The 27,769-nt window shown below is 36.0% G+C and overlaps 5 protein-coding genes across 6 annotated transcripts; 4 read left to right on the top strand and 1 right to left on the bottom strand.

The window, feature by feature from the left end:
- The first annotated feature begins 498 nt into the window (after positions 1–498).
- LOC116032111 (protein DEHYDRATION-INDUCED 19 homolog 3-like) lies at positions 499–4,654 on the top strand. Of its 2 annotated transcripts, XM_031274514.1 has the most exons (5): positions 503–773; positions 896–1,068; positions 1,769–1,846; positions 2,218–2,474; positions 4,166–4,654. In XM_031274514.1, the coding sequence occupies exons 1-5, from the start codon at positions 698–700 to the stop codon at positions 4,275–4,277; spliced, it is 696 nt and encodes a 231-aa protein (XP_031130374.1). In that variant the 5' UTR covers positions 503–697; the 3' UTR covers positions 4,278–4,654. The 2 variants fall into 2 exon arrangements, with proteins under 2 accessions (XP_031130375.1, XP_031130374.1); XM_031274515.1 differs by lacking the exon at positions 1,769–1,846 and having other exon boundaries at positions 499–773; positions 2,224–2,474.
- Positions 4,655–4,829: 175 nt separating this feature from the next.
- LOC116032110 (ABC transporter F family member 4-like) lies at positions 4,830–11,360 on the bottom strand. Its single transcript, XM_031274513.1, has 5 exons — positions 11,126–11,360; positions 8,620–9,855; positions 7,024–8,190; positions 6,048–6,914; positions 4,830–5,415 (listed from the first exon to the last, which is right to left on the bottom strand). The coding sequence occupies exons 2-5, from the start codon at positions 9,751–9,753 to the stop codon at positions 5,362–5,364; spliced, it is 3,222 nt and encodes a 1,073-aa protein (XP_031130373.1). The 5' UTR covers positions 9,754–9,855; positions 11,126–11,360; the 3' UTR covers positions 4,830–5,361.
- Positions 11,361–17,054: 5,694 nt separating this feature from the next.
- Positions 17,055–20,648, top strand: LOC116033261. The gene is made up of 4 exons (XM_031276016.1): positions 17,055–19,603; positions 19,668–19,767; positions 19,854–20,081; positions 20,136–20,648. The coding sequence occupies exons 1-4, from the start codon at positions 17,055–17,057 to the stop codon at positions 20,646–20,648; spliced, it is 3,390 nt and encodes a 1,129-aa protein (XP_031131876.1).
- A 1,550-nt stretch (positions 20,649–22,198) lies between these two features.
- Positions 22,199–23,044, top strand: LOC116033260. The gene is made up of 4 exons (XM_031276015.1): positions 22,199–22,447; positions 22,760–22,883; positions 22,966–22,998; positions 23,033–23,044. The coding sequence occupies exons 1-4, from the start codon at positions 22,215–22,217 to the stop codon at positions 23,042–23,044; spliced, it is 402 nt and encodes a 133-aa protein (XP_031131875.1). The 5' UTR covers positions 22,199–22,214.
- Positions 23,045–23,406: 362 nt separating this feature from the next.
- On the top strand, positions 23,407–24,391 carry LOC116033259. The gene is made up of 2 exons (XM_031276014.1): positions 23,407–23,448; positions 23,915–24,391. Exons 1-2 carry the CDS (start codon positions 23,446–23,448, stop codon positions 24,389–24,391), a joined length of 480 nt encoding a protein of 159 aa, XP_031131874.1. The 5' UTR covers positions 23,407–23,445.
- Positions 24,392–27,769: the final 3,378 nt, after the last annotated feature.

The following is a 27,769-nucleotide window of genomic DNA, read 5'->3' as shown; positions in this document are numbered from 1 at the left end:
TTTTTTTTTTTTTTTTTTTTTTTTTTTTTTTTTTAATAATTATTTATTTTTTTTAAAAAAAATATTTTAAATTTAAGGTTATTTGTTAGAAACCTGCAAATTGGAGAAATCGCATAAAATTGGTTAGTTTAGGAATTCAATTGTAAATTTTTTTTAGGTTCAGTGACTTAATTGCATTATCGTGTGCAATTCGATAACTTATTTGACTCTTATTCTTTTTTATTTTTTTTAACCTAATCTAACAAAATAATTGGTGTTTTTTTACCATGCAAAATCATTAAAACATAACACATGCATTGAAGATATATAATTGTTTCATTTTTACGGATATATATTGGTTTTATGTCACATTATATTTTACTAACTTTGCTGTGATGAAATAATATTTTAGCTAGCAGAGAATATTTCTAATTTTTGAGGCATCGAAAAAAGTTAGAAAATCAAAAATAAAAAGAAATCCTTATTCTGTAATCCGATTGGCCTCTTCAGACTGGAAAAAAGAAAAAACGAAAATTAATCATAAAAACCGTAGAGGAGTCAGGAAGGCCTCTTCTGCTCTCTCTCTCGCCATATTGATTTTCGCCATCTTCACCACCACTGCCTTCTCCCTCACCACCCCTCTTCAATCGAGCCTCTGTTTCTGTAATCCTATTGGCCTGTTCGATTTTTTTGATCAGTGATTAATTAATCAGTAGCCATGGATGCTGATTCGTGGTCGGCTCGTCTATCTTCCGCCTCCAGACGTTATCACTCCGCGTTTCAGCCTCGATCTGGTAAATTTCTGTGGCCTTGCTGACGAATTTTTCATCTGGGTATTTTTTTTATTTGTTGTTGAATGGTAAAGATTGGATTTTGGTGTGATTTTATCATTTATGTGTCTGGGTTTACTGTGTAGGGATGAAATGGGAAGGTTTTGATGCGGAAATGTTGATGGGTTTCGAGGAAATTGACATGGTCGACGATGATATCAGAGAGGAATTTCCATGCCCGTTTTGTTCCGAGTATTATGATATTGTCGGATTATGTTTCCATATTGATGATGAGCATCCTCTCGAGGCCAAGAATGGGGTATATATTCACCTTCTGCTCAATTCATAATCATCTGTGTGTGTGTGCAATTGTTATACCATGAACCAGGGTTCGATCATGGTTCATATTGCATTATGAACCCGGATACAAAAATTCTCCATTTCACATGTAAACAAATAACTTGATAATTGCTAACACATTATATGATAGCTACAGGTACAGACAACATACATAATGTGTCAACTAAAAATGTTATTTTTGGACCAGGGTCTACAATGCAAGGTAGACCTTTGTCCAAGGTATAATTTGCCGTGTTTGTAATTTGGGGAAGTTTGGAAAATATTATAAATTTGGAAACTTCTGGTAATGTCAATATGTAAAGTTTTAGTTTTGATTATGTTGTTGAGAATTGTGTTTTGTTTATAGAAGTTTTAGTGGCTGTTTATATTTATTCAGCTATGACAACTTATGTAAAGTTTTTCTTTTAATACTTTAAATAGACAGATATCCTTTAGGTCCTGAGAGAAGATGTGATGAACTTCTTGCCTATGGTGTAAATATGCATATTCTTCTTACTCTATTTTTAACATGTAAACTGGAGAGTGAGAATATATTGATTTTTCCTTATCCTTCTCTCCCTCTGAATGTGAATTTCTTGTAGTTATATTATCAAGCAGAGGTTTAGGGGCGAAAGGATACTTTTTGAAGCATCGTGCTTACAAATAACTTTTCTGTACAGGTGTGTCCAGTTTGTGCAATGAGAGTGGGGGTTGATATGGTTTCACACATAACATTGCAACATGGGAATATTTTCAAAATATCCTTTATTTAGTTTGCGCTAGAAGTTATTCCTATTTTCGTATAGTTTTTATCGCTGTTGCTCGTTTGCGTCGTACTCAATTCCAGCTCAATCCCCTCATCTTTTAGCGCTAGTATCCTGCACTCTAAGGAAGTGGTTTAGGAATTAGGAAGGAAGGATCATATTCCTTGAACTAACTTGAACGCTGAAGATCTAGAACTCTTTTGTACAGTTGTCACCGTTAATTGACTTGCATTATGATTTAAGTTAGTACCACTTGTCACTTGATCACTACTTTCTGTGACGAAATCCTAATATCTTAATATGTCATGATATAAACACGATCAGTGGTATGACTATCCGCCATGAGTTCCTTGACTTGAACTTACATGCAGCGCAAGAAGAAATCACGTAAGGGTAGTTCTCACTCAACGCTTTCATTGTTAAGGAGGGAATTGCGAGAAGGAAATTTGCAGCCTTTCCTAGGAGGGTCTTCCCGTACAGTTTCCTCGAGTAGTTCTGCACCTGACCCATTGTTGTCATCGTTTATTTTACCAATGGCTGATGATTTTGGGAGTGCTCAGGCGCACTCTATTCTTGAAACAGTCTTGGCCAAGGAGAGCACATCAAAATGTGTTTCAGAAAGGTATGTGGTTATAAATTTAAAATTTCTTTTGCCAATTATATCTTTCAATTTCCATTATTGGAATTCTTGAATATCTGTTTCGTGGTCTTTATTCTGATGTGTTTTTTGGCTGATGAACGGAAATGTGAACTGATGGATCTCAATTCAACTTTTCACTAGTTTGGATTGTCTTTCGTTCTATTCTCAGTCTTTCACTGATTAAAAAGTTAAAACACTACGAAGATTTTAGGCGATTATCACATTGGTGCAGGTTTTTGGAAATAAATTTGACTCTGCTTAGAACTGTTCTGTAAAATATGTCCTAATGTGATGCAATAGAAATTTCTTAGGCCAAAGAAGTTCACTTCAAATGAATATTTATCATTATTAACTGCAACTATGGGAGTTGTTGCCTTGAGACACACTACTTTTGTTGTAAGATGAAATTGAGGATGGGTTTCTATGTTTGTAAATCTTATGTCATCACATCTATCAGAAAGTTGTTTTCTACAATTGACATCTCTGGTTATTAAGCATTGGAAAAACTAAATAAATTATATTCGATGATGCTTCCCTTTGCTTCTATATTAAAAGATATTGCAGCATTCTAAAATTTTGAGGAATTTTAGATTTCTTGTGACTTCAATACCATTGCAAAGCCTTTTCCTTTGTCAAATGAAAGTAGAACCTATGTCAAGGATAAATTATTACCGGGAAGTGATTTTGTGATGTAGTGCTTAGTCTCATCTCTCATATATTTGATTCAACACAGATATATTCTTTATTCTTGAGGCTTTAGGACACTCAATACCAATTAACTATGAGATCCTTCCGTTTATCTTAATCATAACCCACCAAAACAAGTTCATATTCACTTCTCATTGCTAGCAACGCTTTCTTCATGCTTTAAAACATATGTAAACAATAAAAGGGAATACTGCAAATAAGCTTATAAGAACCCACATGTAAGGTGAATAAACCACTCTAGCTCACTGCAATTCTTGACCGACCCCTTGTCGAGCTTATCTCTTTTTTTCTTTTTTAAATAGAGCAGTCGGTTTCTATTTTATTCTGGAATGTGCAGCTCAATGGTCCTCGTAGGGCTTCAATCCATGGTTTACCCCTTTAACCCCTTTTATCTACCTACTATGACATAATTTGGGAATGCTACTATGCATGTTTCTAAAGGTGGCTTTAATTCAAGAGACCCCCTTCTGGAACTGCATCTCATATCCTCTTTGGTGTTTCTTTATCTTTGCCTTCTGTCATAACTAGTGGGTTAGCAGAAATGTTTCGGGCTCTTTTATTTGAGTTATTAATTCTGAGCTAGGCTGCTAGGGTACTAAATTAGATTGCATCTAATTATACTTTCCTCAATTCGTGCAAAGGTTAAGAGTAGTAAATATTTCCTTGAGGGGGTAACCCCAGCCAAGATGGCAAGAGATCCACATTTGTAACCACAGGGTCACGAGTTCGAATCCTTGCCTCCTTGGTTTGAGCTGGTTAACTATGGGTAACCTAGGCTGGTTTACGTGGTTCTTTGCTAACTATAGTCACAAGGCGGGATTTACCTACACCCAAAAGGGTTGTGGGGTTTATCTCGTCATCCAAAAAAGAAAAATCCTTGAGTGATTGGTTGGCGGTCTTGCTCTTCTCTCTCCCTGCTGCTTCGTAATCAATAATTTAATATTTTTGTTTTACTAATTATACAGAAATGTTGGCCAACAACCTCTCTTGTCAACCAAGGACAAAGAGGAGAAGGCGAAGCGGAGCGAGTTTGTTCAAGGGCTATTGTTGTCCACCATTGTTGATGACAGCAGCTAGCTAGCTTATCAAGTGTGGATGCTGAAGATGCATGTGGATTCATTCCCAAGTTTACACATGATAATGGCTTCTCTCTCTTTGTGTGTTAAGGAAGGGGATTTATGCCAAAATCAAATATAATATGGGGAAGGAATCATTCAATCCACAACAGAATAAGAAGAGTTGGTGATAATTGTAAGTTATGCACCTGTAGAAGAATTTAGCTGTTCTGTTAGGTGGCCTGGCCAACTGATATATACCTACTTTTCATATCAGTTCCATGCTTTATGCTCTCTCTCTCTAGCAGTTTCCTTTCTTTTCATGGCTCATGATTGCTGCTGATTGAATGAAGAATACAGATATGGAGGGGAATAATACTTGTACTATTTTTATACAAACCTGACTTGGATATGAATGGCTGGCTTTAGTCATATCCCAAGGGGGGCATGTGAAAGGAAGGTAAGAAAGAGGGTGGGTGGTGGTGTGTACAACAAGTGACAATCTTATATCACTCAAATTTCTTGTCAATCTTTTTATTATTTGGCATGATTTTATAATATAACAAACCACTGGTAAGTAGTAAATGAATAAATTGTAAAGAGGCTGCTGGCTTGTCTGTCTATTAACAAACTATCTACCAATCAAACTGTAAAATCATTAATTAAATTACACAGAGGCTTCTCATGTCTATCCTCATCCAATATCCATCCATCAATGAAAATTGAAGGCAATGCAATAAACAACAGGAGAACATAATTGACAATCAATTATGACAGGCATTTTAGGGGGGGGGAAAATATGGAAAGAAAATACTACGCTAAGAAAATGGATGTTTGCAACAGAGTCAAATGTGAGTAAGACCTGCAAGGCAATGCCATTCTCAGATCGGATTGCTTGCTTGCTTGCTATTCATTCCATCAATAACGACACGACCCTCTTCCCCTGATCGCTATTCCATCAACAAGGGCACAACGTTGTTCACTGTACCCCGTTAAAAAATAATAACTTGAAATAAGGCATGCAATGACCTCATGTATGATAAGATACTTCACTGTCCTGTCCACAAATTTTCCAGAATCTGAGGATATCTGCACTTCACTTGGCTTTAGCTAAAATGGTGATTGTAACCTCCATGCCATGTCCTTGAAGGTACCGTAGCCTATTAAGAAGCAGGGTATGATTAGTATTTATGTAACCAAATCTTGATGCACTTTGGCACCGGTACCAAGTCGAGTAAATGTAAAATAATAATAATAATAATAATAATAATAATAACTAAATAAATAAATGTTTCACAAACAATAGGAATTTAGTTATACAGAATAATTTTGAGAGACTCTAATTAGAACACTTAGCTTAAGGCCCCTTAAAATTCACTAATATATCAACATATTATCTTCTTATGACATCCTTGTTCTATAAAAATACACTATCAGTTCAACTTCAGCATAGGCATTATATTGTGATGGGTGTTTTTTCCACTTTGGGGTAAGGTTCATAATAATATGATTTTTCTTATTACATAATAACATAAAATATTAAGGTAATAAAATAAAATGGTTGCCAATTTTTCACATTTTGTGTACTACTTGTTCTCCCTTTTTGTGACATGTAGTTTGCATTTTTAACATATGACATCTATTTCTATGAATTGTTAATTGCAAGCTGTAGAAGCAAACTTTAAACCAAATACACCTAATTCCTAAACCCTAATCCCTGGACAAGCTTTTTTTAATCACTTTAAACAAATGACTTAATCTGCTGATGCTTTTCTATGTTAAAGGGGCTCACCTCTCTAAATTGATAAGGAGATGTGCTAGCATCAGGCACAATGTTAGGTCTGCTACTGCAGGGATGGAGTTGCTGATGAACCAGACCTGAGCCAATATCTGAGTTAATCGCTCCAAATTCACCTTGGAATAATCCACTAAATGAGCTCTGAACTGATGTAGAGGGTTGGTTTTGAATTGATTGCTCATTGAAATGGCTGGATGTTGCAGCAAAAGCATTCATATTCTCCTGTAACCTTCTTCCATGAAGAGAAGTACGGGGTGCCCTCTCTAATGCTGCTACTACAGGTTGAGGTGCTAACTCCCTAAATTGACCAATTTGAGAGCCAAAAAGATAATTCCCTGCCACACTAGTCATTGCCCCAGTAGTTCTATTATCTATCTGTCTCATTCTACCATTATTAATAAGAATTTGCTGTATTTGACGCTGTATCCTTCTCCTGTCAAAAACAGTGGATGCCCCAGAACCAGAAGCCGGTAAAGCAGCCTGACCAATTCTGGGCGATGGAACATGGCAAGCTTCTTGTGTTAATGGTGCCTCAGGTACATACATCTCATTTAAATCAAAAGTCTCCCTCACATTGGTCACAGGGGATGATCCAACAGAGAAGTTGTTGCTTGTTCTATTCTCAGGTGTAAGATTCAAATTTTGTTGGGTCCCAAGAGCAGTAGGCCTACAGCCTTCACAGTACCAATTACCTTCTGGTACTTCATGCCCAAGACCAACACAATAAGTATGAGCAGGCGAATCACAGAGATCACACAGTAGCATAAGAGCATCATCCCCACCTTGTTGACATTCAGTACAAATTACATTTTCATATGGATCAAGATACCCTCTAAGCTCCTCTTCAGATGGTTGATAGACCTACACATAACCACAAAAAAAAAAAAAAAAAAAAAAAAAAACATAAGGAAATGAAATAAGAAACCTCAACAAAAAAAAAAAAAAAGTTTTTAAAACATGAACAGACTACCTGATCACGTTCAGGGACTTGAATAACCACAGTCCTCAAATCAAAGCCAGTGTTTGATTTTGCAGGCTTACTGATTGTAACAAATCTTTGCTTGCAGAGGGGGCAACGGGATTCAACTTTCGACCACTCCATGATGCAAGCAAAGCAGAAGTAGTGGCTGCAACAATTCAATGTTCCTCGGACTCTCCTTTTACCTTCTTCAGACAAACAAATTCCACAAACCTGCTTTCCTGCTTCAGTCTTCCATTCTTCTACCTTCTCCTTATCTTTTCTTCTTGAGCGCTTCTTTTGTACCCGTGGAGTTTCTTTTTCCATTAAATTCTTTGAGATCGCTGGACACCTCCAGCTAGCAGTCAAGCCTCCACAAAATTCAGTAGCTTCTCTGACTTGTTCTCTCTCTTCTTCAGAAATAGTGTATTCATAGTCCAACGGCCCAGAACTCACAGAATCTGAATCAGAATGCACAATAAGCCTTTTGTTTCTTCTCCCTTCTACAATGATCTTATTCTTTGCTTCCAGTGAGCTCATGTCATTTATCTTCCCTTTTTCATCAACTCTCTCTTTCTTCTTTACTCCACATTTATTTCTAGATTTCCGCCTTTTGATCTTCTTTGAGACTTTAGAGGTTGTCTTACTCTGTTCCCCTTTAGCAATGCCCTTGTGCAACTTCCTACCTCCTTTCATCTTGGGCAACTCATCTTCTTCATCCTCCAAGTCATCAACCTCATCTGGTGTAAATTCATAATCATCATCATTATCATCATCATATTCTTCCCCTTCTGCAATGCCCTTTCGCAACCGTGACTTGCCCAACTTCCCATACCCCATTGCCATAGGCAACTCATCTTCTTCATCTACACCATCAACCTCATCTACCTCATTTGATGCGAATCCAACATCATCATCTTCTTCCCCTTTGGAAATGCCCTTGTGCAACTGTGTCTTTCCCAGCTTCTTGTTCCTTTTTGTCATGGGCAACTCATCTACTTCATCATCTGGACAATCAACTTCATCTAGTGTGAATTCTTCATCATCGTCATCGTCATCGTCATCTTCCCCTTTGGCAATGCCCTTGTGCAACCGTGACTTTCCCACCTTCTTGTTCCTCTTTGTCCTGGGCAACTCATCTTCATCTGCACCATCAACTACATCTAGTGTGAATTCANCCTCATTTGATGCGAATCCAACATCATCATCTTCTTCCCCTTTGGAAATGCCCTTGTGCAACTGTGTCTTTCCCAGCTTCTTGTTCCTTTTTGTCATGGGCAACTCATCTACTTCATCATCTGGACAATCAACTTCATCTAGTGTGAATTCTTCATCATCGTCATCGTCATCGTCATCTTCCCCTTTGGCAATGCCCTTGTGCAACCGTGACTTTCCCACCTTCTTGTTCCTCTTTGTCCTGGGCAACTCATCTTCATCTGCACCATCAACTACATCTAGTGTGAATTCAGCATCATCATCTTCTTCTTCTTCCCCTTTGGCAATGCCCTTGTGCAACCGTGACTTCCCCACCTTCTTGTTCCTCTTTGTCATGGGCAACTCATCTTCATCTTCATCTGCACCATCAACTACATCTAGTGTGAATTCAGCATCATCATCTTCTTCTTCTTCCCCTTTGGCAATGCCCTTGTGCAACCGTGACTGCCCCACCTTCTTGTTCCTCTTTGTCATGGGCAACTCATCTTCATCTTCATCTGCACCATCAACTTCATCTAGTGTGAATTCAGCATCACCATCTTCTTCTTCTTCCCCTTTGGAAATGCCCTTGTGCAACCGTGACTTCCCCACCTTCTTGTTCCTCTTTGTCATGGGCAACTCATCTTCATCATCTTCATCTGCACCATCAACTTCATCTAGTGTGAATTCAACATCATCATCTTCTTCTTCTTCCCCTTTTGCAATGCCCTTGTGCAACCGTGACTTCCCCACCTTCTTGTTCCTCTTTGTCATGGGCAACTCATCTTCATCTTCATCTGCACCATCAACTTCATCTGGTGTGAATTCATCATCATCATCTTCTTCTTCTTCCCCTTTGGCAATGCCCTTGTGCAACCGTGACTTCCCCACCTTCTTGTTCCTCTTTGTCATGGGCAACTCATCTTCATCTTCATCTGCACCATCAACTTCATCTGGTGTGAATTCATCATCATCATCTTCTTCTTCTTCCCCTTTGGCAATGCTCTTGCGCAACTGTGGCTTGCCCCACTTCTTATTCCCTTTCGCCATGGGTAGCTCATCTTCTTCATCATCTTCTTCCCCTTTGGAAATGTCCTTATGCAACCGTGCCCTGCCCAACTTTTTGTTTCCTTTTGTTATGGGCAACTCAACGTCATCATCATCTACACCATAAACTTCATCTGGTTTGAAGTCCTCATCATTATCATCATCGTCATAATCTTCATCATCTTCTTCCCTGTACGAAACTCTTTTCCTTTTTCTTGGTTTTACAGCTCTGTTTTTCTTTCTCTGTGGTGCTCTTTGTCTAGCAACCTTCTTAACCTTCTTCCTCTCCAGCTCTTCCTCATCATCCTCTTCCTCATCTTCACATTCACCTAGAATCTCCTCAGATTCATCCCCAGCAAAGGAAGAGTATTCATCCTCTGACTCATCACATTCATTTTCATCAACCATGTAATCCTCGTCAGATTCATCAGAACCCTTGCACTCAGATCGGGCCTTCCTCCTACCATAAGGCTTGCGCCCAAAATTGCTTTCTCTTGCCATCTGCACATACACCAACTAAAGCAGAAACCAGGGCTTGATTGGGATCAAACCATAACATAACCCATTTATCTTGACTCACTGAAGGGCATAAAATCAATCAACCTGGACAACAAGAAGCATTTTTATTCTCACAAATGTTCCCTAATGTATATCCAAGATTCATGAAAGTTAATATATTTCAAGTTTAAGGATTTCTCATGAACACATATATTAAAATTCTGAAGTTGCCTATACGTAGTCACTTGTCAAAGCATTTGCAAAAATGTCCTTAATCAAATTCAAAAGTATGCAGGTTTGAAAAACCTTAAACCTTACATTATACCAAACTCATTAATAAGGATCAATGTTTGATATGAATATAGAACTAAAGAACTTCACTTGAACGAGTTAGCTAGTGGAAGTCACAATTCATTCCAGTTATATAATAACTATAAAGGTAAAACAAAACCCTACACAAAAATATTTACTAAGGTATGGAATTTGTGATTTGACATAAATCTATTCCTCAAGAGTTTCAGTTTAGAAGTAACAAATTAATCATTTTGCTAGGAAAACAACATGAGTGGATACTTAGAGTGTTATTAAATGTCAGAACAAAAACTTCTTTTAATAAGTATTAAAATTCAAAAAAAGCCCTAGATCATAAAACTAACTTCAGCTGATGTTCAACCTTCAAATTTATCCAAGATTCATAAATTTTAATATTTTCAAGTTTAAGCATAATAAAAGAAGCCATATCTTTTAGAATTCCAAAACTGTCCATTTCAAATCACTTATGACTTATCCAAATAAAGTTTATTAAAAAAAATTGCAATTTCTAATCAAATTCAAAATTATGTAGGCTGAGAAGCTATGTTTGAAGTAAATAACTCATAAAATTAGGATCAATGTTGAGCATATCTTAAAATTTTCACTTCAAAGAACTACTTGCCTAGTGGAAGCCACAATTAATCCAAGTACTTAAAGAAATTAAACCTTTATGGGTAAAACAAAACCCTAGATCACAATTTTACTACCATGTAGCGTTCGGTTTCAATCCATCCCTCCAAAATATCAGTTCAAGGGAAACTAATCAAATATCAGAACAAAAACCTTTTACAATTCAAGAAAAACCCTAGATCGAGATACTTCAGCAGAAGCTCAACTTCAATTGTTCCCCTAAACTCCCCATCGTACAAAATCAATCATTTCAACACAACTCCAACTAAATTATAAAAAGAAAAAACTAACAGCATAATTTCATTTCTTAATTTCACAATTCAAAGACATATTTCATAATCCCACAAATATAACAGTAATTCAGCATGTGCAAATTAGTATACAGGAAAAAAAAAACATCTAAAAGATTAATCTTTCGGAAAGAGAAAGGTACCTGAGAAACAAAAACCCCCAAGCAAGGAAATTAACAGCTCAGCTATAGATATACATATACGTCTGCATATGCATCCATATGTGTATACGGTGATGCGGTGAAATCCGAAAGGGAAGGCCTTGGAATCTTTTTGTATGTATATGCTCGGTTGTATATATATATAAATGAAAATATATATATATATATTGAATATTGATTGAAATGATAAATATATTTATATAACGTTGTATGTATAGGTGTGTGTATAGACGCGTTTAGGAAGCATCTTAAATGTGAAGGGGGGGCGTTGAGTTTTATAGAGAACGCAACTTGGTGGGCTGCGCTCCCTTTGAAATTCCCAATTTGCCCTCCTACGTCCTGTCCAAAAGGGCAGCTAAACCGCAACTTCTGACTTTTAGTTCCGGGTATGGGCCGGGTCGAATACTGCAAATTGGGTCTGGGCCGGTAATTGGTCGTCCGTCTGATTTGGCACACTGCGTCTCATACTCTCATCATCCTCCAATTATTATCATAAAATTATTTTAAGGTGGAAATCACTATTTTAGTCCATTAATTATTTTTTAATTCTCAATGTTGTCTCTAATTTTTAATTTTATTTATTTATTTTTGAATTAATTATAAGTTTGTTAATTAAATCCTTTCAAGGGATCAAAATAATGATTTTTTCATTTTAAAAATTTTGTCAATCTGATCCTTGAAGGATTTAATTGACGAAATTCTAAACAAGGGAAAATGGCACTTTATCCCCCTATGTTATGTGCATATTGCACTTTTTCCCCTTGTGTTATTAAAGTGACAGTTTTTTCCCCTAAAATGTTATATTGACATTTTTACCCATAAAATAATTATTTCATTATTTTTCTTCTCCAACAAATTATTATTTATATGTATGGATGATCACGATTCGATTCGAACCTAACCAAATACTGTAGCAATCATACTGAAATAGTATGGACAGTTCGGGTTACGATTCAGAACCAAAAATATAAAATTAAATAATTGTTGAACCGTGAACCGGAACTGAACCACAGCCATATATAGTAAAAATGATCAAACACTTATTTGATAAATCAATACGGTTCAGTTCCAATTTCGATTTTGAACCGCCAATTAAAACTTATTTATTTATTTTTATAATTTTATTTCTTATTTAAAAATAGTCTTTTTTTTTGAAACATTTAAAAATAGTCTAAATTTAACAATTATTTTATTTTATTTTTTCGGTTCTGAATCGTACCCGTAACCGTAACCATCCATACTTTTTAAGTTCAATTGTTACGGTGTTCGATTAGGTTCGTATCAAACCGTAATCTTCCATACATATTAGTAATATAATTGGTTGGAGAATAAAAATAAATGAAGTAGTTATTTTTAAGGGCAAAAATGTCAATTTAACATTTCAGGGGGAAAAACTACCACTTTTAAAATAATTGAGGGGGAAAAACTGCCACTTTAATAACTCATGGGGAAAAGTGTTATATGCACATAACTTAGGGGGAAAAAGTGTCATTTTTCCCTTTAAACAATTCGATAATCAAATTAGTTGAAATTGAAAATTAGAAACTACATTAACTTTTGGAGAACAGTTGAGGGGCTTAAATGGTGATTTTCTTTATTTTAATATATTATAATCTTCCTTGTATATTTCTTAACTAAATATATAAATATTATTAAATATTTTCTAAGAATGATTGGAAAATATTTTACTTTTAAAAGATTTATATATTAGAAATGTTTCTAAAATTGTTGGGGTCATTCTAAAATACATTTATAAATTATATATTTTGTTTTAAAACTACAATAATTTTATTTTGAGTTTTTATATTTTAGGATTTTTTTCCTAATTAATGTTTATATTATTAAGTAAAATAATGCCAAGGACCTTGTGGTCCAGTGGCATCAAACCCTCCCCTTTATACGGGAGGTGGTGGGTTCGAGCCTTAGTGGAGGCAATATTTACTCTAAAAATGATATTGTAGTATTATACGTGAAATCCTTTTTATTTTCTAACAGCACATTTCCCGTTTCATTTTATGTGTCTACTGTCTAGTTTGATTACTGAGGTAATTAAATAGTGACGTATCAAAAAGAAAATTTAGGAAGAAAAATTTTGGAGAGTGAACAATATTACTCGATATAAATAATAGAAGTGGGCAACAACTAACTAATACTCCGTACATTGGAACCACGCAGCCTTGAGCCTGGTATGTATCTATCAATTGGCCTAATTAAATTTGATTTTTTTTTGAAAGGAATTAAATTTGATATTTGATATTTGAAATTTTGTGACTTGTAGTGTTTTATGGACTAGATTTTATACCAAACTTGGTACTTAACTAAAATTAAAATAGTAACTTTTTAAAGTCAAATACTAAATTTAGTAAATTTAGAATTCAGAAATTAAAGGTTTAACTAAAGAAGGAAAAATAAAAAGCATAATAACCAAAAAGACTAAAAGTCAAATTAACATGAGATTGAACAAAAAGTATTACTGTTATTTATAAATCAACTGTAATACTATCCGAGTATCTGGACCAAATTAATGTTAATATTAATTATTATTATGATTATAACCCTAATACTATCTGGAACAAATTAATGTTAATATTTATTATTATTAGGAATAAGGGTCAAATAAGCCACTGAACTACACACGAAACTGCAATTAGGTCATTGAACTCAAAAACAATGCAATTGGGTCCCTGAACTACACAAATCCATGCAAATTAACCCAAAATGACTTGTTTGACTTGATCTTCCGGTTACCAACTTTAAAAATAATATTTTAAAATAATTTTAAATAAAATACTACTTAATTAAAATTAAATTTAAAATTTAAAATTAAAAAAGGACCCAATTGACTTGTTCATGTTTGTTGTTTTTTTTTCAATTTTAATTAATTAATTTATTTAAAATTATTTTAAAATATTATTTTTAAGTTGGTAACCCGAATATCAAGTCAACAAGTCACTTTGGATTAATTTGCATGAATTTGTGTAGTTCAGGGACCCAATTGCATTGTTTTTGAGTTTGATGGCCTAATTGCAGTTTCGTGTGTAGTTCGGTGGCCTATTTGACCCTTATTCCTTATTATTATTATTATTATTATTATTATTATTATTATTATTATTATTATTATTTATGAAGTAGCTTAATGGATTACTTATACAAAATAAAATAGTATCGATGGATATATCGGGTCCGGCTCAAGAAAAAATGCCAAGGTAGAAGGGGCTCAAAGAGTAAGGTTCGGGTGCACTAGCTAGCTAACCGATCTCGGGCCCCTGTGGAGCACGAAGGACCTATGAGGTCTGCCTCTAAGAATAGGGTGGATGGTCGGTTGAACAAAGACCGAGTCTCAAGGGACACCCTATTTTTAGAGGGTTGGTTAAGAGAATTCATTTATATAATTAGTCCTTGCCTTGATTACGACACCCATCTTGTTCACCTATTACAACTCTTGTAGTACACAAAAAATTATTTACGAAATTCTAAACAAATCTTTATCCTAAATTCTTCATTAACTATATTCCCTTGTTCTTATTTATTATCTGCAATTACTGAGTTAGTTGATTTTGACTCTGGTCAATTAATTCTATCAATTATTATACATGATAACTTACATAGCAACATATATCATGACAATTTTATTGATAAAAAGTGATGATTTTGTTGTTCTGTAACCGCTCCACTTTTCCTTTTTCTTCATCATAATACGAGTATAATGTTGTTTTCCATTTTTACTAGTATTCCTATAATATAATATTTTTTTGGATCAAATCAGGGAGAAGGGGGGGGGGGGGTACCTGGGGACGAGACAAAACTAAAAGGTCTATCTAACTCCACGAAATCTCGTAGCATGCACAAGGTCGTTTATATAGACCTCTTCACATTCCGGAGGGCAGGAAGCAAAGACCCTCCAACCCGTCGCCTTGGTGGTACCAAGCATGGCAAGGGCGTCAGCACTTTTATTTTGTTCACGAAAAACAGCCTGAAAGGAAATATTTCAATCTTTGTCACACCACTGAATGACATCCTGAACAAGCTCACGAGCTGGACCCCGGAGCTCAGCTTTGTCACGAATCCAACAGATAGCTTCTCTAGCGTCTGATTGGATTTCAAGATCACGGACCCCTCTTTTCCACGCCCACTCCATGTCCTTAACGATAGCTCGTGCTTCCGTCAAAGTTGGATCAGCATATTCTGCATTTTCCACAAAGCCTCCTATCCATACACCTTGCTCATTTCTAAGAAGGCTACCAATGCCTGCAGTCTTCACAATTGCTTTCACACTACCATCCACGTTCAAAGTATAACGGTAAGTAGGGAAAGGTTTCCAGCATAGCTTGACCAAGTTCTCCGTGGTGGTTCTGCCTCTCATATTTGCCTCCCAGAGGAACGCTCGACTCACTTCTTTTTCAGCTTCTTTAATCCAAGCAATCTTCGGTTAATCTCCAAGTTACCTGCATTAAAGATTCTCTCGTTTCTCCATCTCCAGATCCACCAGATGGTGATTACAAACTTCCTAGGCCACTCATTTTTGTCCTCTTTATCGCCCCTATCCATGATATTTCGCTCCAGCCACGTGCGAAGGCTCGCCTGCCTCCATTCCTACTGCCGGGTTCTACCAGTCATGGCCATCCAAATTTCGTTCGCATGGCAGCAGTCTCTCAGGATATGCAAAGCATATTCCTCCTTGCCTGGGCAGATGTCGCAATCACTTTCTACAGTTAGACTCTCATTTTTTTCTCTGTGTTTCCAAGAATTCTATCATGTAATGCAATCCAAAGGAATGTCTTCATTTTGTTTGGAACTTTAAGTTTCCACATTTTACTCTAGATAGGTTCCTACACATTACACTGCTGGAAAATGTTGATTTTCCGACCACTTTTCCGACCACATGGAAAAGTGGTCGGAAATAGTGATTTTTTTGACCTTTTACGTCAAAGTGAAAAGAGGTCGGAAGGTAGTCGGAATTTCCGACCACTTTACGGGAGTGGTCGGAAATTCCGACAAACTCTCTAAAAGGGCTCGGAGAGTATTTATGCAAAAAAAATTTCCATCGCCACGTGCTGTACCAGGTCGGATTTTCCGACTGCTTTTTCCACGTTGGTCGGAATTTCCGACCACGTCTCTTGGTGGTCGGAAATATCCGCGTTTTTAAATTTTGAAAATTATATTTGGCTTCCGACCACCCTCAGGGTGGTCGGAAATCCTTATATATAAATGCCTCTAGTGCACTTTCTGCCCTGTTTTCAGACTTTTTCCTCCTTCTGTTTTTACCCATTTCTACTTATTTCTTCATTTTTACAGTAGATTTCTCACTGAATCATTCACAATAATGTAGTAATCAAGCTAAGGTATGTGTATATATTCTCAAAACTTTCATTTATGTCATTTTTTTTAGATCTAGCTTTAAACTATATACTCCATTCCATTGTACAGATTTTTTTTTTATTTTTTTTTATAGTTTTTTTGCAGAAGTTTTTTCTCTAAAGCACTCACAATAGTATTGAGATCAAGTTAAGGTATGTATGTGTATATATTTTTCGAATTTTTATTTATGTCATTTTTTAGATCTAGCTTTATTTTTTTGTATATATATTCTTGTGAATACATTTTTAAATTATTTATTTTAAGATTGAACAATATTAAGTATGCATATAGGTATAGGTGTGTGTTCATATATATATATATATATATATATATATATATAATTTATTTATTTATTTATGTGTGTGTTTATAATTATTTGTATATTTATGATTTTTTAACCTTGCATTTTATATGTTTTTTATTTATTAGTATGTTGGCATATAATTATTTAAAATATTTATATTAAATATATTTATATATGTTATGTTTGTATTGTGTATATATACTTTTGCAGTTGTTTTACATGGCTAATATACCTGAGCATCGAAAATAGATGTATAACCGATTGCTACCAGGAAGAAGGGGGTACACTGATGAGTTCTTAATGGGTGTTGAGGAATTTGTAAATTATGCAAGTAAGCTTCCTGTATACGAGGCTTCAATGCAGATTAGGTTTCCATGTAGTAAGTGTAAGAATAGAGTACACTTATCTGCAGATGATGTTCGTGTTCATTTATATAAAAAGGGTTTTGAACCGAATTACTGGGTTTGGACTTGTCATGGTGAGCTTGTCCCTGCAATACAACAACTTGTGAACGAGGGCCCTAGTGAAAACAATCAGTATGAACAAATGGTTTTTGATGTATGTGGTCCATCAACCTTTCCATTAAATGCCGAAAATAACCAAGAAGAAGAGCCACACAGTAGTGCAAGAAACTTCTATGATTTGTTAAATGCTGCGAGACAACCTTTATTAATGAATGTTGGTGAAGAAACAGAGTTGGCATATACATTGATGATGATGAATATCAAGACAACTTATAATATTCCGCAGGTAGCAATGGATCAGATATTTCACTATAATAACCGTATGATGGGTCCCGATAATCGAGTACCTACTAGGTATTATGATGCAAAAAAATTACTTACAAAACTTGGTCTTGGGCGTGAGAAGATTGATTGTTGTGTAAACAGTTGTATGTTGTACTATAAGTCTGAAATCAATGACAAGCACTGTAAGTTTTGTGGTGAGCCAAGATTTAAACCACGTCAACCTGGATCTACTCATGCAAAAGAGGTGCCACGCAAAAGAATGCATTACCTTCCCCTCATCCCTAGATTGCAACGGTTGTATGCATCACATACATCTGCCTCACACATGCGGTGGCATTATGAAAATCGCCGCGAGCCTGGTATTATGTGTCATCCTTCAGATGGTGAAGCATGGAAGCACTTTGGTAGAAAGTTCCCCGATTTCGCAGCAGATCCTCGAAATGTGAGATTAGGCTTATGTTCTGATGGATTTTCGCCTTTTGGTTTCAATGCAAAGCCGTATTCTTGTTGGCCTGTTATGGTTGTTCCATATAATCTCCCACCTTCAGTGTGTATGACTACACCATACACATTCTTAACCTGTATTATTCCTGGGAAAAAGAACCCAAAAGGCAATATTGATGTCTATTTGCAGCATTTAATCGATGAACTTCAATTGTTATGGGAAACAGGTGTCTTGACTTATGATGCATCATTTAAGCAGAATTTTATGATGCGAGCTGCGTTAATGTGGACCATCAATGACTTTCCTACATACGGTATGTTATCTGGATGGCAGACAGCCGAGAAACTAGCATGTCATTATTGTGTTCATTATTCTAAATCATTTTACTTGAAGAATGGTCATAAAACGTGTTGGTTTGATTGTCACCGTCAATTCCTTCCAATGAATCACTCATGGAGGAAGAATCGAGATGCCTTCGTCAAAAGACGGGTAGAGAAATCAAGACCTCCACCAATTTGGAATGGAGATGAGTTGTTTCATATTTTGGAAAATATCCTAAGGATCATTGATGGTCCAATTGATCGCATTGAGGGGTTTGGGCAATCACATAATTGGAAAAAAAAGAGCATATTTTGGGATTTACCTTATTGGAAGGATAACTTGCTACGTCATAACCTTGATGTGATGCATATAGAGAAAAATGTGTTTGACAACATCTTCAACACGGTTATGGATGTCAAAGGCACAACAAAAAACAAAGACACGCCTAGTGCACGTCTCGATATGAAGGACGTATGTAATAGATCACAACTTGAGTTGGTAGAACATAATGGACGTTTTCTTATGCCCAAGGCAAGCTACAGTTTGCATCGTACTAATCAATTGGCTGTCTATGAGTGGTTGCGGACATTGAAGTTACCTGATGGATTTTCTTCTAATTTGGCTACATGTGTTGATTCCACATCTTCTAAATTAATTGGGATGAAAAGTCATGATTGCCATATTTTTATGCAGTTTCTTTTACCTGTGGCATTCATGTTTTTACCAAGCTGTCACTGGAAGGCTTTGACTGAGTTAAGTGTATTTTTTCAAAATCTTTGCTCTACATCCCTACGTGTAGACAAAATATGTGAGATGGAAAACTCGATTGTGTTAACATTGTGTAAGTTAGAACGTTTTTTCCCTCCAGCATTGTTTGATTGCATGGAACACTTGCATGTCCATCTTCCCTATGAAACACGTTTAGGTGGCCCAGTACAGTATCGTTGGATGTATCCATTTGAAAGATTCCTCAATCACTTGAAGTCCAAAATGAAAAATAAGAGATATGTTGAAGGTTCAATTGCTGATGCATATATGCTTGAAGAGTCAACACACTTTGCATCATTTTATTTTGATGATGATGTGCATAGTAGAAGAACAAGGATAGGTCGGAACCTAAATGATGGCGGTATTGATCCTAACTTGCCAATTACTTTGTCAATATTTAATCGGCCAGGTCGGTTGATGGGTAGGAGGACGACAAGATATCTGAGTGCTGAAGAACGTTTCGCTGCTCATCAATATGTGTTATTGAATTGTAAGGAGGTTCAACCTATATTAAGGTATGTGTGCTCCATTTTTTCTCATTTTACTTTTAAATGTATGTATCTAATTTCACTATTGTAGGTTGTATGAAAATGGTTTACGGCTTTACAATCCTGGTTGTACTGATCAAGATGTAGATGATGAAATCGAAAGGAATTTTGCAGCTTGGTTTAAAGGATATGTAAGAAGTTAATGTGTTGTGTCATTCATGAATTGTTATTATTTATATTTGTTGTTATATGACATTTTCTTTATATTTGTTATTAGGTGTATACCCCAATGAATGATGTGTGTAACCAATCACTCATTGATTTGGCATTTGGGCCGATCATGGAGGTTAACACATACACTGGGTATGTTGTTAATGGGTTCAAGTTTCAGACTGAAGCATATTGCAGTAGAAAGTCGACTTCTAACTTCGGAGTATCTATTAAGGGAAGTGGTTTGTCACAATTTGAATCAAACTTTTTTGGCACGTTGCAAGAGGTTATTGAGGTTGAGTACCCAAATGTTCCAATTAAAAAGGTTGTTCTCTTTAAGTGTGAGTAGTTTGACCCAACACCGAATGTTGGGTCACGATACAATTCTGAATACGGTATTGCTGAGGTGCATTGCAATAAACGATATAGGAAGTATGATCCTTTTATCATTGCACAAAGTGCATGTCAGATGTGTTATATTCCATACCCACAAGGTATAAGGGAAAAACTTAATTGGTGGGTAGTGTTGAATGTACAACCTAGAGGAGCTATTGACAGTGCATATAGCTCTAGTTACACATATCAACAAGATAACATACCGTTGCCTACAGATGGGGGTGATCAAAGTGTCCAAGATGATATGCAAGACTTACTACACGAACCCTTACAAATGAATGAAGTGGAATTAACGCAAAGTAGAAATCAGAGGTCCGAAGAATGTGTCGAAAGTGAAGATTTAGAAGAAGAGGGTAGTGAAGAGATCGAAGAAGAGGACAATGTCGAAGATTCTGATGGCGAAGATTTTACATCGTCAAAGCATGATGATAATGAGCAATCCGAAGACGATGATGGTGAATTTTAATTTAGATTTGAAAGTTAAATTAATTAATATTTATTCTATTAAGTGTTTGCTATGTGTTAAATTATTTAGATATGCTTAAAACTATTAAAAGTTTAAATTATTTAGATATGCCTAAAAACTTGAATTGTTTTTTAGTCTACTTATGTGATTTAAAAATTATTTTTATTTTTTTTTTAATTTTTTTGAGAGAATTATTATTTTAAAATTTTAATATGGATATAAGAATTGAATATTTATTCTTCTAACCCAAAAAATAAAAAATAAAAAAATTGGCGGTATGTATTTGAGTTTGTCGAAATATTGGCGCCTAGCCAAAAAGAAATAGAGTTTCAACTTTCATTTTGGTCAAAGAGAACACTTGACAACTTCAGCGGGAGAGCACAGATAAACCAACATCGCCTCTCTCTCCGTCAAGAGACCGCATTAGCATCTCTTTCTCCGTCAGTAGCAACCGCAGGTTAGGGATTTTGCCTCATGATCTTTCACTTATATAAGGATTTGCCTCTGTTAGGGTTTCCGTTTCACCCAATTTCGATTCAATTTTGTGAACTAGGTTTCCTAATGTTTAGGGGATAATTTTTTGAGTTGCTGAGCAGAGATATTCTATTTTTTGAGTTTTGTGTATTTCTTTGATTATGCCAGTATTACTTCCTCCATTTGAAGGTGTTGTGTGCTTACTTAAAGTTTTTTGATGTTCTAGAGCTTTGAAGAGCCAGTATTACTGCCGCCACTATGACTTATTTTTGATGTTCTAGAGCTTCTCCTTTAGGTTCACATATAAGTTGAGCTATCATGATATTAGTTTTGATGCTTTATTTGATTGGATGGAGGTTAAAACTTTCATTACAAAAGAAGGCAATTTCATGAAAAGTTAAAAAAAAAGGGATGGAAATTTTACAGAGGCAAGATTGCTAGAGCAAAGTGAAAAAACACTAAAATGGACTAAATTAATAATTCACATTCATACCAAGAAAAACAAATACTGTAATTCATGTGATTAGGATTTTGTGTTTTATTAGTGGAATATAATTTCTGAGTCAGCAACAGTCAGTGCTCTAATCATATACAAGGATGATTACAACAGTAAGTAAAAAAGAGCTAACCAAGAAAAGTACTCCTCACTAATTTAATGAAAGGAATGATTCATCTGGTGTAGTGTGAAACAACACTGAGATTATTATTACCATGTTGTTCCTCTCTAGTTCTTGGAAAGATAAGTGTAATGAATGAGCCATTATTCTCCTCATCTCTAGCTGAAAATGGTGAGGGTGAGAATCTGAACTTGGCATTCTCCTGAGCAGAAAGGAATGGTGGTGAAATCTGGGCTAATTCTTTGTCTAGGACATGAGAAGATGAAGCTAAAGCTTCCTTTTTCTTGATTCATGTTGTTGCTTAGTGTCTATACTTGCTCTGTCTCTCTTCTTTATGGGTTTCTCTATGCAAGTGTTTGAGTTGGAATTTTAAATTGGAGTAAGTTAAATGATAATGTTTTTAGTCTTAACCTTAATAATTCATTCCTTTTCTCTTCCCCAAAGTAGGGCTGGCTTCCTTTTAATAGCCTGAGTTATGTCGCATCGTAATTCAAAGCAAAATGGTCAAAGTTTGATGTCCCAACCTCCGTTAGCATTCCGGCAGGTGCATGATAGTGATTCGGAGCGAACTACCTCGGCATCGCCTACTTCAAATGCAACTGATTTGGAAGGAGGATCACCTACCCCAAGTATCAAAACAACACCTCCAACGCACAGTCCGGATCCAAATGGCCAAAGGATCTTCATTCGTCCCAATGGCATTAAAGCGTAAGTCTTAAATAAATGGCAACCCGCAACCTTATAGCTTATTATTATTATTAGTGTCTGGTTAAGGTTAGTTAGTTTGAGATTATGATGAAAGTGTTTTATATGTGCATATATATATCATAACAAATTGAACACTACTTTTAAATTTGGCAGAAAAATAGTGCTCATGTATCAGTAGAAAATGCATTGTGGAATTCTGATTTGAATTATGAGTTTGTCATTCTCGTCTTAATTAATTAGTCTTGATTTCATGTCTGTACAGTGTATTTCTAAATTTTGATTTGAATTATGAGTTTGCCATGCTTGTTTTAGGTTTGAACCTTTCGATGCCCATTGGAAAATCATAGAAAGCATTACTCGGTACTTCCCCGAGGCTGTCAAGACCTATAACAGTGCGCCTCAAAGTATGAAAGATATATGGTTTAATGAATTTAAGGTAAATTGCGTTATAATTGCAATTGGGACAAAATTGGCTTACTTATGTTTACTAATTACAATTTTTTTTTAAACTTTCACAGAAAGCATGTAAGTGGAATCCAGAAGATGAAGCAGTCATCCAACATATATATAATAAAAAGCTGCTAGAAGACTTTCTGACACATTGGGACATGTGCGCTCTAACTTGGCAAAAGGTAAATCACCACCGCAATGGATGTCTCCTCCAGTTCTAGCTCAGTATCACAGTATTTGGAACAATGAAGAATTCAAAAAGACATCCAAGAAGAACAAAAATAATAGAAATTCAGATTGTGGGGGAATGGGACCGTCGCTGCACACTGGAGGTTTAATTCCGATTACTGAGCATAGGAAAAGATTAGTAAGTCATTTAATAATTAATACTTAAATACAATTTAAAGTTTAACAACATTAATGTATGATTCATTGTTGTTGGATAGAAAGAAAAGCTTGGAGAGGATCCCTCACTTGCAGTTTTGTTTCAAGCTACACACAAACGCAAAAAGACCGATGAGTTTGTGTGCAAAAAAGCTCAAAAAGTCATGGTAACAATCTCAATTCCTATAATCTCTTATCATTAAATATAAAACTAGTTGCTGAAATGCATGATTACACTTTTTAGTTGCTGAAATTGGTTTCTTGGTTGCTGAAAATTTCAAAATAGAAATGCATGATTACTAGAATCACTTATCTTTCTTGTTTTCTAGCAGATTTGTTTCTATATATAAGCTTTTGTGTTGCTTTTAGAGATATCATTTGATGAGTAAACTTTGAGATACTCTATTTCAGTATGCAACATTGTTCAAATTACTTAAATTCCTTTAGTTGAGAATGTCTAATCATAGTTGGTTGCTGAAATTTTTTAATTTATTTGTTAATATGAGCCAACTATAAAATATATGAGTTGTTACATTGTTATATATGAGTGAATTGTGAAATTTTCTGATTCATTTGTTTAAATAGACAACAATTGTTAATATATGAGTTTTAAAAAGTTGTCTATCAATATAGGAAACTATAATTCAAATGCAACAAACTGAACCTGAACTTGATCAAGCAACTGCTTGGTATGAAGCGACAGGTGGTGTCAAGAAAGGAGGTTATGTGTTTGGGTTTGGATCAGATACCCAACACTACTTTCCCGAGGTGGCGAGACGGAAAAAGTCTAGAAATGGAGAATCATCCTCACATGTAGCTTGTGACGAAAAATTTGAACAATTAGATCAAACTAACAAGGAGATTCTAGAGAATCAAAAGAAGATTATGGGGTTGTTACAAGGTATATATAGTGCACATCCTGAGTTGGTAGAATCTGTTGCTCCTACAGCCGATAGCAATCAAAGTGGTGATGTTGGGCTGGATAACGTTGCTCCTATGGCCGATAGCAATCAAAGTGGTGATGTTGGGCAGGATAATCTTAGCATGATGATGATACACAATCTCCAACATAATCTTGTGATGCTATTTATTAAATGTGACAATATTTAGAATTGAAAAGTAGCTACTACTTTTTGAAATGTAAAGTAGCTACTACTTTTTGAAATGTAAAGTAGCTGCTAGTTTTTGAGATGTGAAGTTAGATAATGTAAAGTAGCTACTACTTTTGGAGACATGAAGTTAGATAATCTTCAAATGCAATTAAAATTGTTATTTTTTGGTGATGTTACATTATTGTTTAAAATTGTTTACTATTGCAGGGTAGAATATGCATTCAATTAATACAGCAGTGAAGTGCAATTATATATTTTTTTGCCAGTGACAGAATTTCCGACCACAATCTAGAAGTGGTCGGAAGCAACCCGACCACATCCAAATAGACTGGTCTGGAATTTCCGACCACCTTTCCGACCACCATGTGGTCGGAACTACCGGACCACCCAATTTGGTGGTGGTCGGGTTTCTTCCTACCACTTCCAGATTGTGGTCGGAAATTCCGACCACCATGCCCAATGGTCGGAATTTGCGACGGAGGATTCCGACCACCATGCCCAATGGTCGGAATTTGCGACGGAGGAATTTCCGGACGCCAACTTTGGTCGGAAAAATGGTCGGAAAGGGCGTTTCTGACAACTTTTAGCTCATTTCCGACCACTTTTGGGTGGTCGGAAATTACGCAATTTCCAGCAGTGTTAGTCTAGAAACCTTTAATGAAATTGTACGCAAATCTAACAGAGAACATACCTGAAGCCTCATGATTCCATGTTGGTTTATCCCTACTCTCATTTTCCTCTAGCATCAGAAGCGCTACGCGTTCTTTCACATTGTTAGGGAGGTTACTCATTCTATCCCAATTCCATCCCTCATTCGCATTCCAGTATTCACGCACTGTCTCCCCACTCGTAGTAGCATGCATGCTATTTCGGAGGAAGCAGTTGAGGGATACGTCATGTACCTATGCATCCTCCCAAAATCTAATGGACTTACCATCTTTCACAATGAAACGAATGCCCTAATGCATAATAGGAAAGGTTGAGATGATTCCTCTCCAGACATTGGAGCTATCTTTCTTTGGTTTAAAAATTCCTAAACCTTGCTTTCTATAGGCATACTTGGCTCTCAAGATTTTCACCCATAGACTATCTCCCTCGTTGAGAATTCTCCATCCTAATTTAGCCATAAACGCAGTATTCACCTCCTTAGATGATCTAATTCCAGTCCACCCTCATTTCTTGCTTTAGTCACTTCTTCCCAATGAACCATGTGACATTTACACTTTTCATTAGTGCTCCCCCAAATGAATCTTCGATTTCTTTTATCAATTTCCTCCCAAATACCTGATGGCATAAGAATGGTTTGCATGATGTAGTATGGGATAATGTGAAGTACCGTTTGAGCTAAGACATGTCGCCCTGCCAAGGTGAGGAACTTCATCTTCCACCCATCAAGTCTCGCATCAATCTTTTCAAAGACGGGACCAAACATCTTATTTTTTATTTTTCCATGGATGGAAGGAACCCCATGTATTTTCCCAGATTACTTGTATGTAGATTGGATGCCAGTAAGATTCGTGATCATTCTCGCTTTTTCTTCATTTACATTCTTGGAGAAGAAAATCTGCGATTTGTTCAACCTGACCCTTTGAGCCGACGCCATACTAAACCTTTCGAGACAATCTTTAATCACCGTAATTTGCTCCTAAGAATAGCAGAATATATATATATATATATATATATATATATATATATAACGCAATGCACATGAGTTTTCTTTCTTCATACAATTTCACTTCTTTAGGAGCCCCATGGGAAAGTAAGAAATTAATAAAAGCAGTTCCAACAGCAATTCCTTGCATCCAGGTATTTCCATTGCATTCGTACCATAGTTGTAATTTCCTTCTAGAGTACAACAGCCGATTTCATAGGCATTCTGGCTTGATGAATGCTTGAAAAATCCCTTCCTTCTTTTTGGCTTATTCAACAAACGGTGTAAGACTGATCTCATCTCACTACTACACTATCTATGTCCTATTCTTATGCTCTTATACCTACTCCGATCGGAGATGAAAACAAGAGAGAATGAGTTGCTATTGAATTTGGTCTTAGATGGTTGGAAGATATAAGCAATAGCATGATAGGAATAACAGGTTGAATAGAGATGACATCACAATAGGATGAAGATAGAACTTCTTATCTGTTTTCACGTGGAAATGGGATAATGTAAAAATTTCTCTATTTTGATGTCGATTCCTCCACACTTCTAATCCTTGAAGAGGGAAGGCTAACTACTTGCTGGTTGGGAGTTATATGAGAGGTAATGTCTACGTATGGCTCCGTGAAAAAGGCAGGGGACATAAATGGCCTTGTTGTACCTCACTCTCGTCTCCAATATGATCTTAATGAGATGTGGGGCTTTGCATTTGAAATTTGTTGGGCTTCTCTTTTTCGAGTCTTGTGTCCTGACGCTTTTGTGCAATAAACCCCTCCGGCTAAAGACTAGTGGTAGGTGGTCCTGCAGAGCTTTCGGAAAAGGGTTACCTAGTGTGTAACTACATCAATGAACCGCGACGAACCCTCAGATGACCTATCTAAGATTAGGGGTGATCCTCAGTAGTGGTGACCCATTCGCTCTTCCACGGACTGGTACATGTACCGAATACTCATACGAGAAAGTTTACTCCTTGGTTTGGAACCTGGAGGGTTGCTCCGTTAAATCCTTTCTTTCTCGTCCAGTCAGGGGGTGCGGACACCCCTTAATCCCCCTCAGGGGGAGGGTCAATCGGACTTCCTACGGAAGTCTTAACTCATTACCCCATTGCTTCGCTTTCCCCTCGAGGGAATAGTGTAACTCTCTTTATTGGGAAAGGCCCTTATACCTCACCCTACGCTTTTGAGCTATGGGAGAGGTAATGTCTTCCCCCCCGCCCCGCCCAATTGCCATTCCTAGTCTTATCGTATGATTTTGTGGTTTTTAATTTATCATGTGAGCAGTTTGCCTTAGACTTTTTGCTTGTGATTTTGTGAATTTAGCTTTTAATTTATCCAATTTGTGATTTTGTGAATCAATGAATGTGAATGTCAGAATTCAGAATGTGAATTTGTTTAGTTTATGAATGTGAGCAAACGAGTAGTGTCTCAATTTGTTAAAACAGTGTCTCAAACTCTCAATTTGTCTCAATTTATATCAATTATATAAATTTGACCGCTGAGTAGTAATGTGAGTACTGTGAGCAGACAGTAGTGAGGCAATAAGTATGCCTAGATTTTATTGTTGTTGTTATAATTTTCTTAATTTTGTTTTATTGGTTCAGTTATAAAAAAAAAATCAAAAGAAAATTAACTTGTGGGGATTCATCTAGTCAAGGTAGTCACAGACATTGTATTTGAACATTTTTTTTTAAATTTAGTTTACATTTGCTTCTTCGCCCCC

Source organism: Ipomoea triloba, chromosome 10, assembly GCF_003576645.1.
Source record: "Ipomoea triloba cultivar NCNSP0323 chromosome 10, ASM357664v1".
Lineage (NCBI taxonomy): Eukaryota > Viridiplantae > Streptophyta > Magnoliopsida > Solanales > Convolvulaceae > Ipomoea > Ipomoea triloba.
This window is presented reverse-complemented; position numbering and strand designations above follow the sequence as displayed.

Excerpts from the sequence above, each read along its gene's own strand:
- LOC116032111 (XM_031274514.1), top strand. The coding sequence starts at position 698 with ATGGATGCTGATTCGTGGTCGGCTCGTCTATCTTCCGCCTCCAGACGT. Across the intron at positions 1,069-1,768 it reads CTCTCGAGGCCAAGAATGGG|GTGTGTCCAGTTTGTGCAAT; the intron begins GTATATATTCAC and ends TTTTCTGTACAG. Across the intron at positions 2,475-4,165 it reads TCAAAATGTGTTTCAGAAAG|AAATGTTGGCCAACAACCTC; the intron begins GTATGTGGTTAT and ends CTAATTATACAG.
- LOC116033261 (XM_031276016.1), top strand. The coding sequence starts at position 17,055 with ATGTATAACCGATTGCTACCAGGAAGAAGGGGGTACACTGATGAGTTC. Across the intron at positions 19,604-19,667 it reads GAGGTTCAACCTATATTAAG|GTTGTATGAAAATGGTTTAC; the intron begins GTATGTGTGCTC and ends TCACTATTGTAG. Across the intron at positions 20,082-20,135 it reads CGTTGCAAGAGGTTATTGAG|TTTGACCCAACACCGAATGT; the intron begins GTTGAGTACCCA and ends AAGTGTGAGTAG.
- LOC116033260 (XM_031276015.1), top strand. The coding sequence starts at position 22,215 with ATGTCGCATCGTAATTCAAAGCAAAATGGTCAAAGTTTGATGTCCCAA. Across the intron at positions 22,448-22,759 it reads CGTCCCAATGGCATTAAAGC|GTTTGAACCTTTCGATGCCC; the intron begins GTAAGTCTTAAA and ends TGCTTGTTTTAG. Across the intron at positions 22,884-22,965 it reads TATGGTTTAATGAATTTAAG|AAAGCATGTAAGTGGAATCC; the intron begins GTAAATTGCGTT and ends AAACTTTCACAG.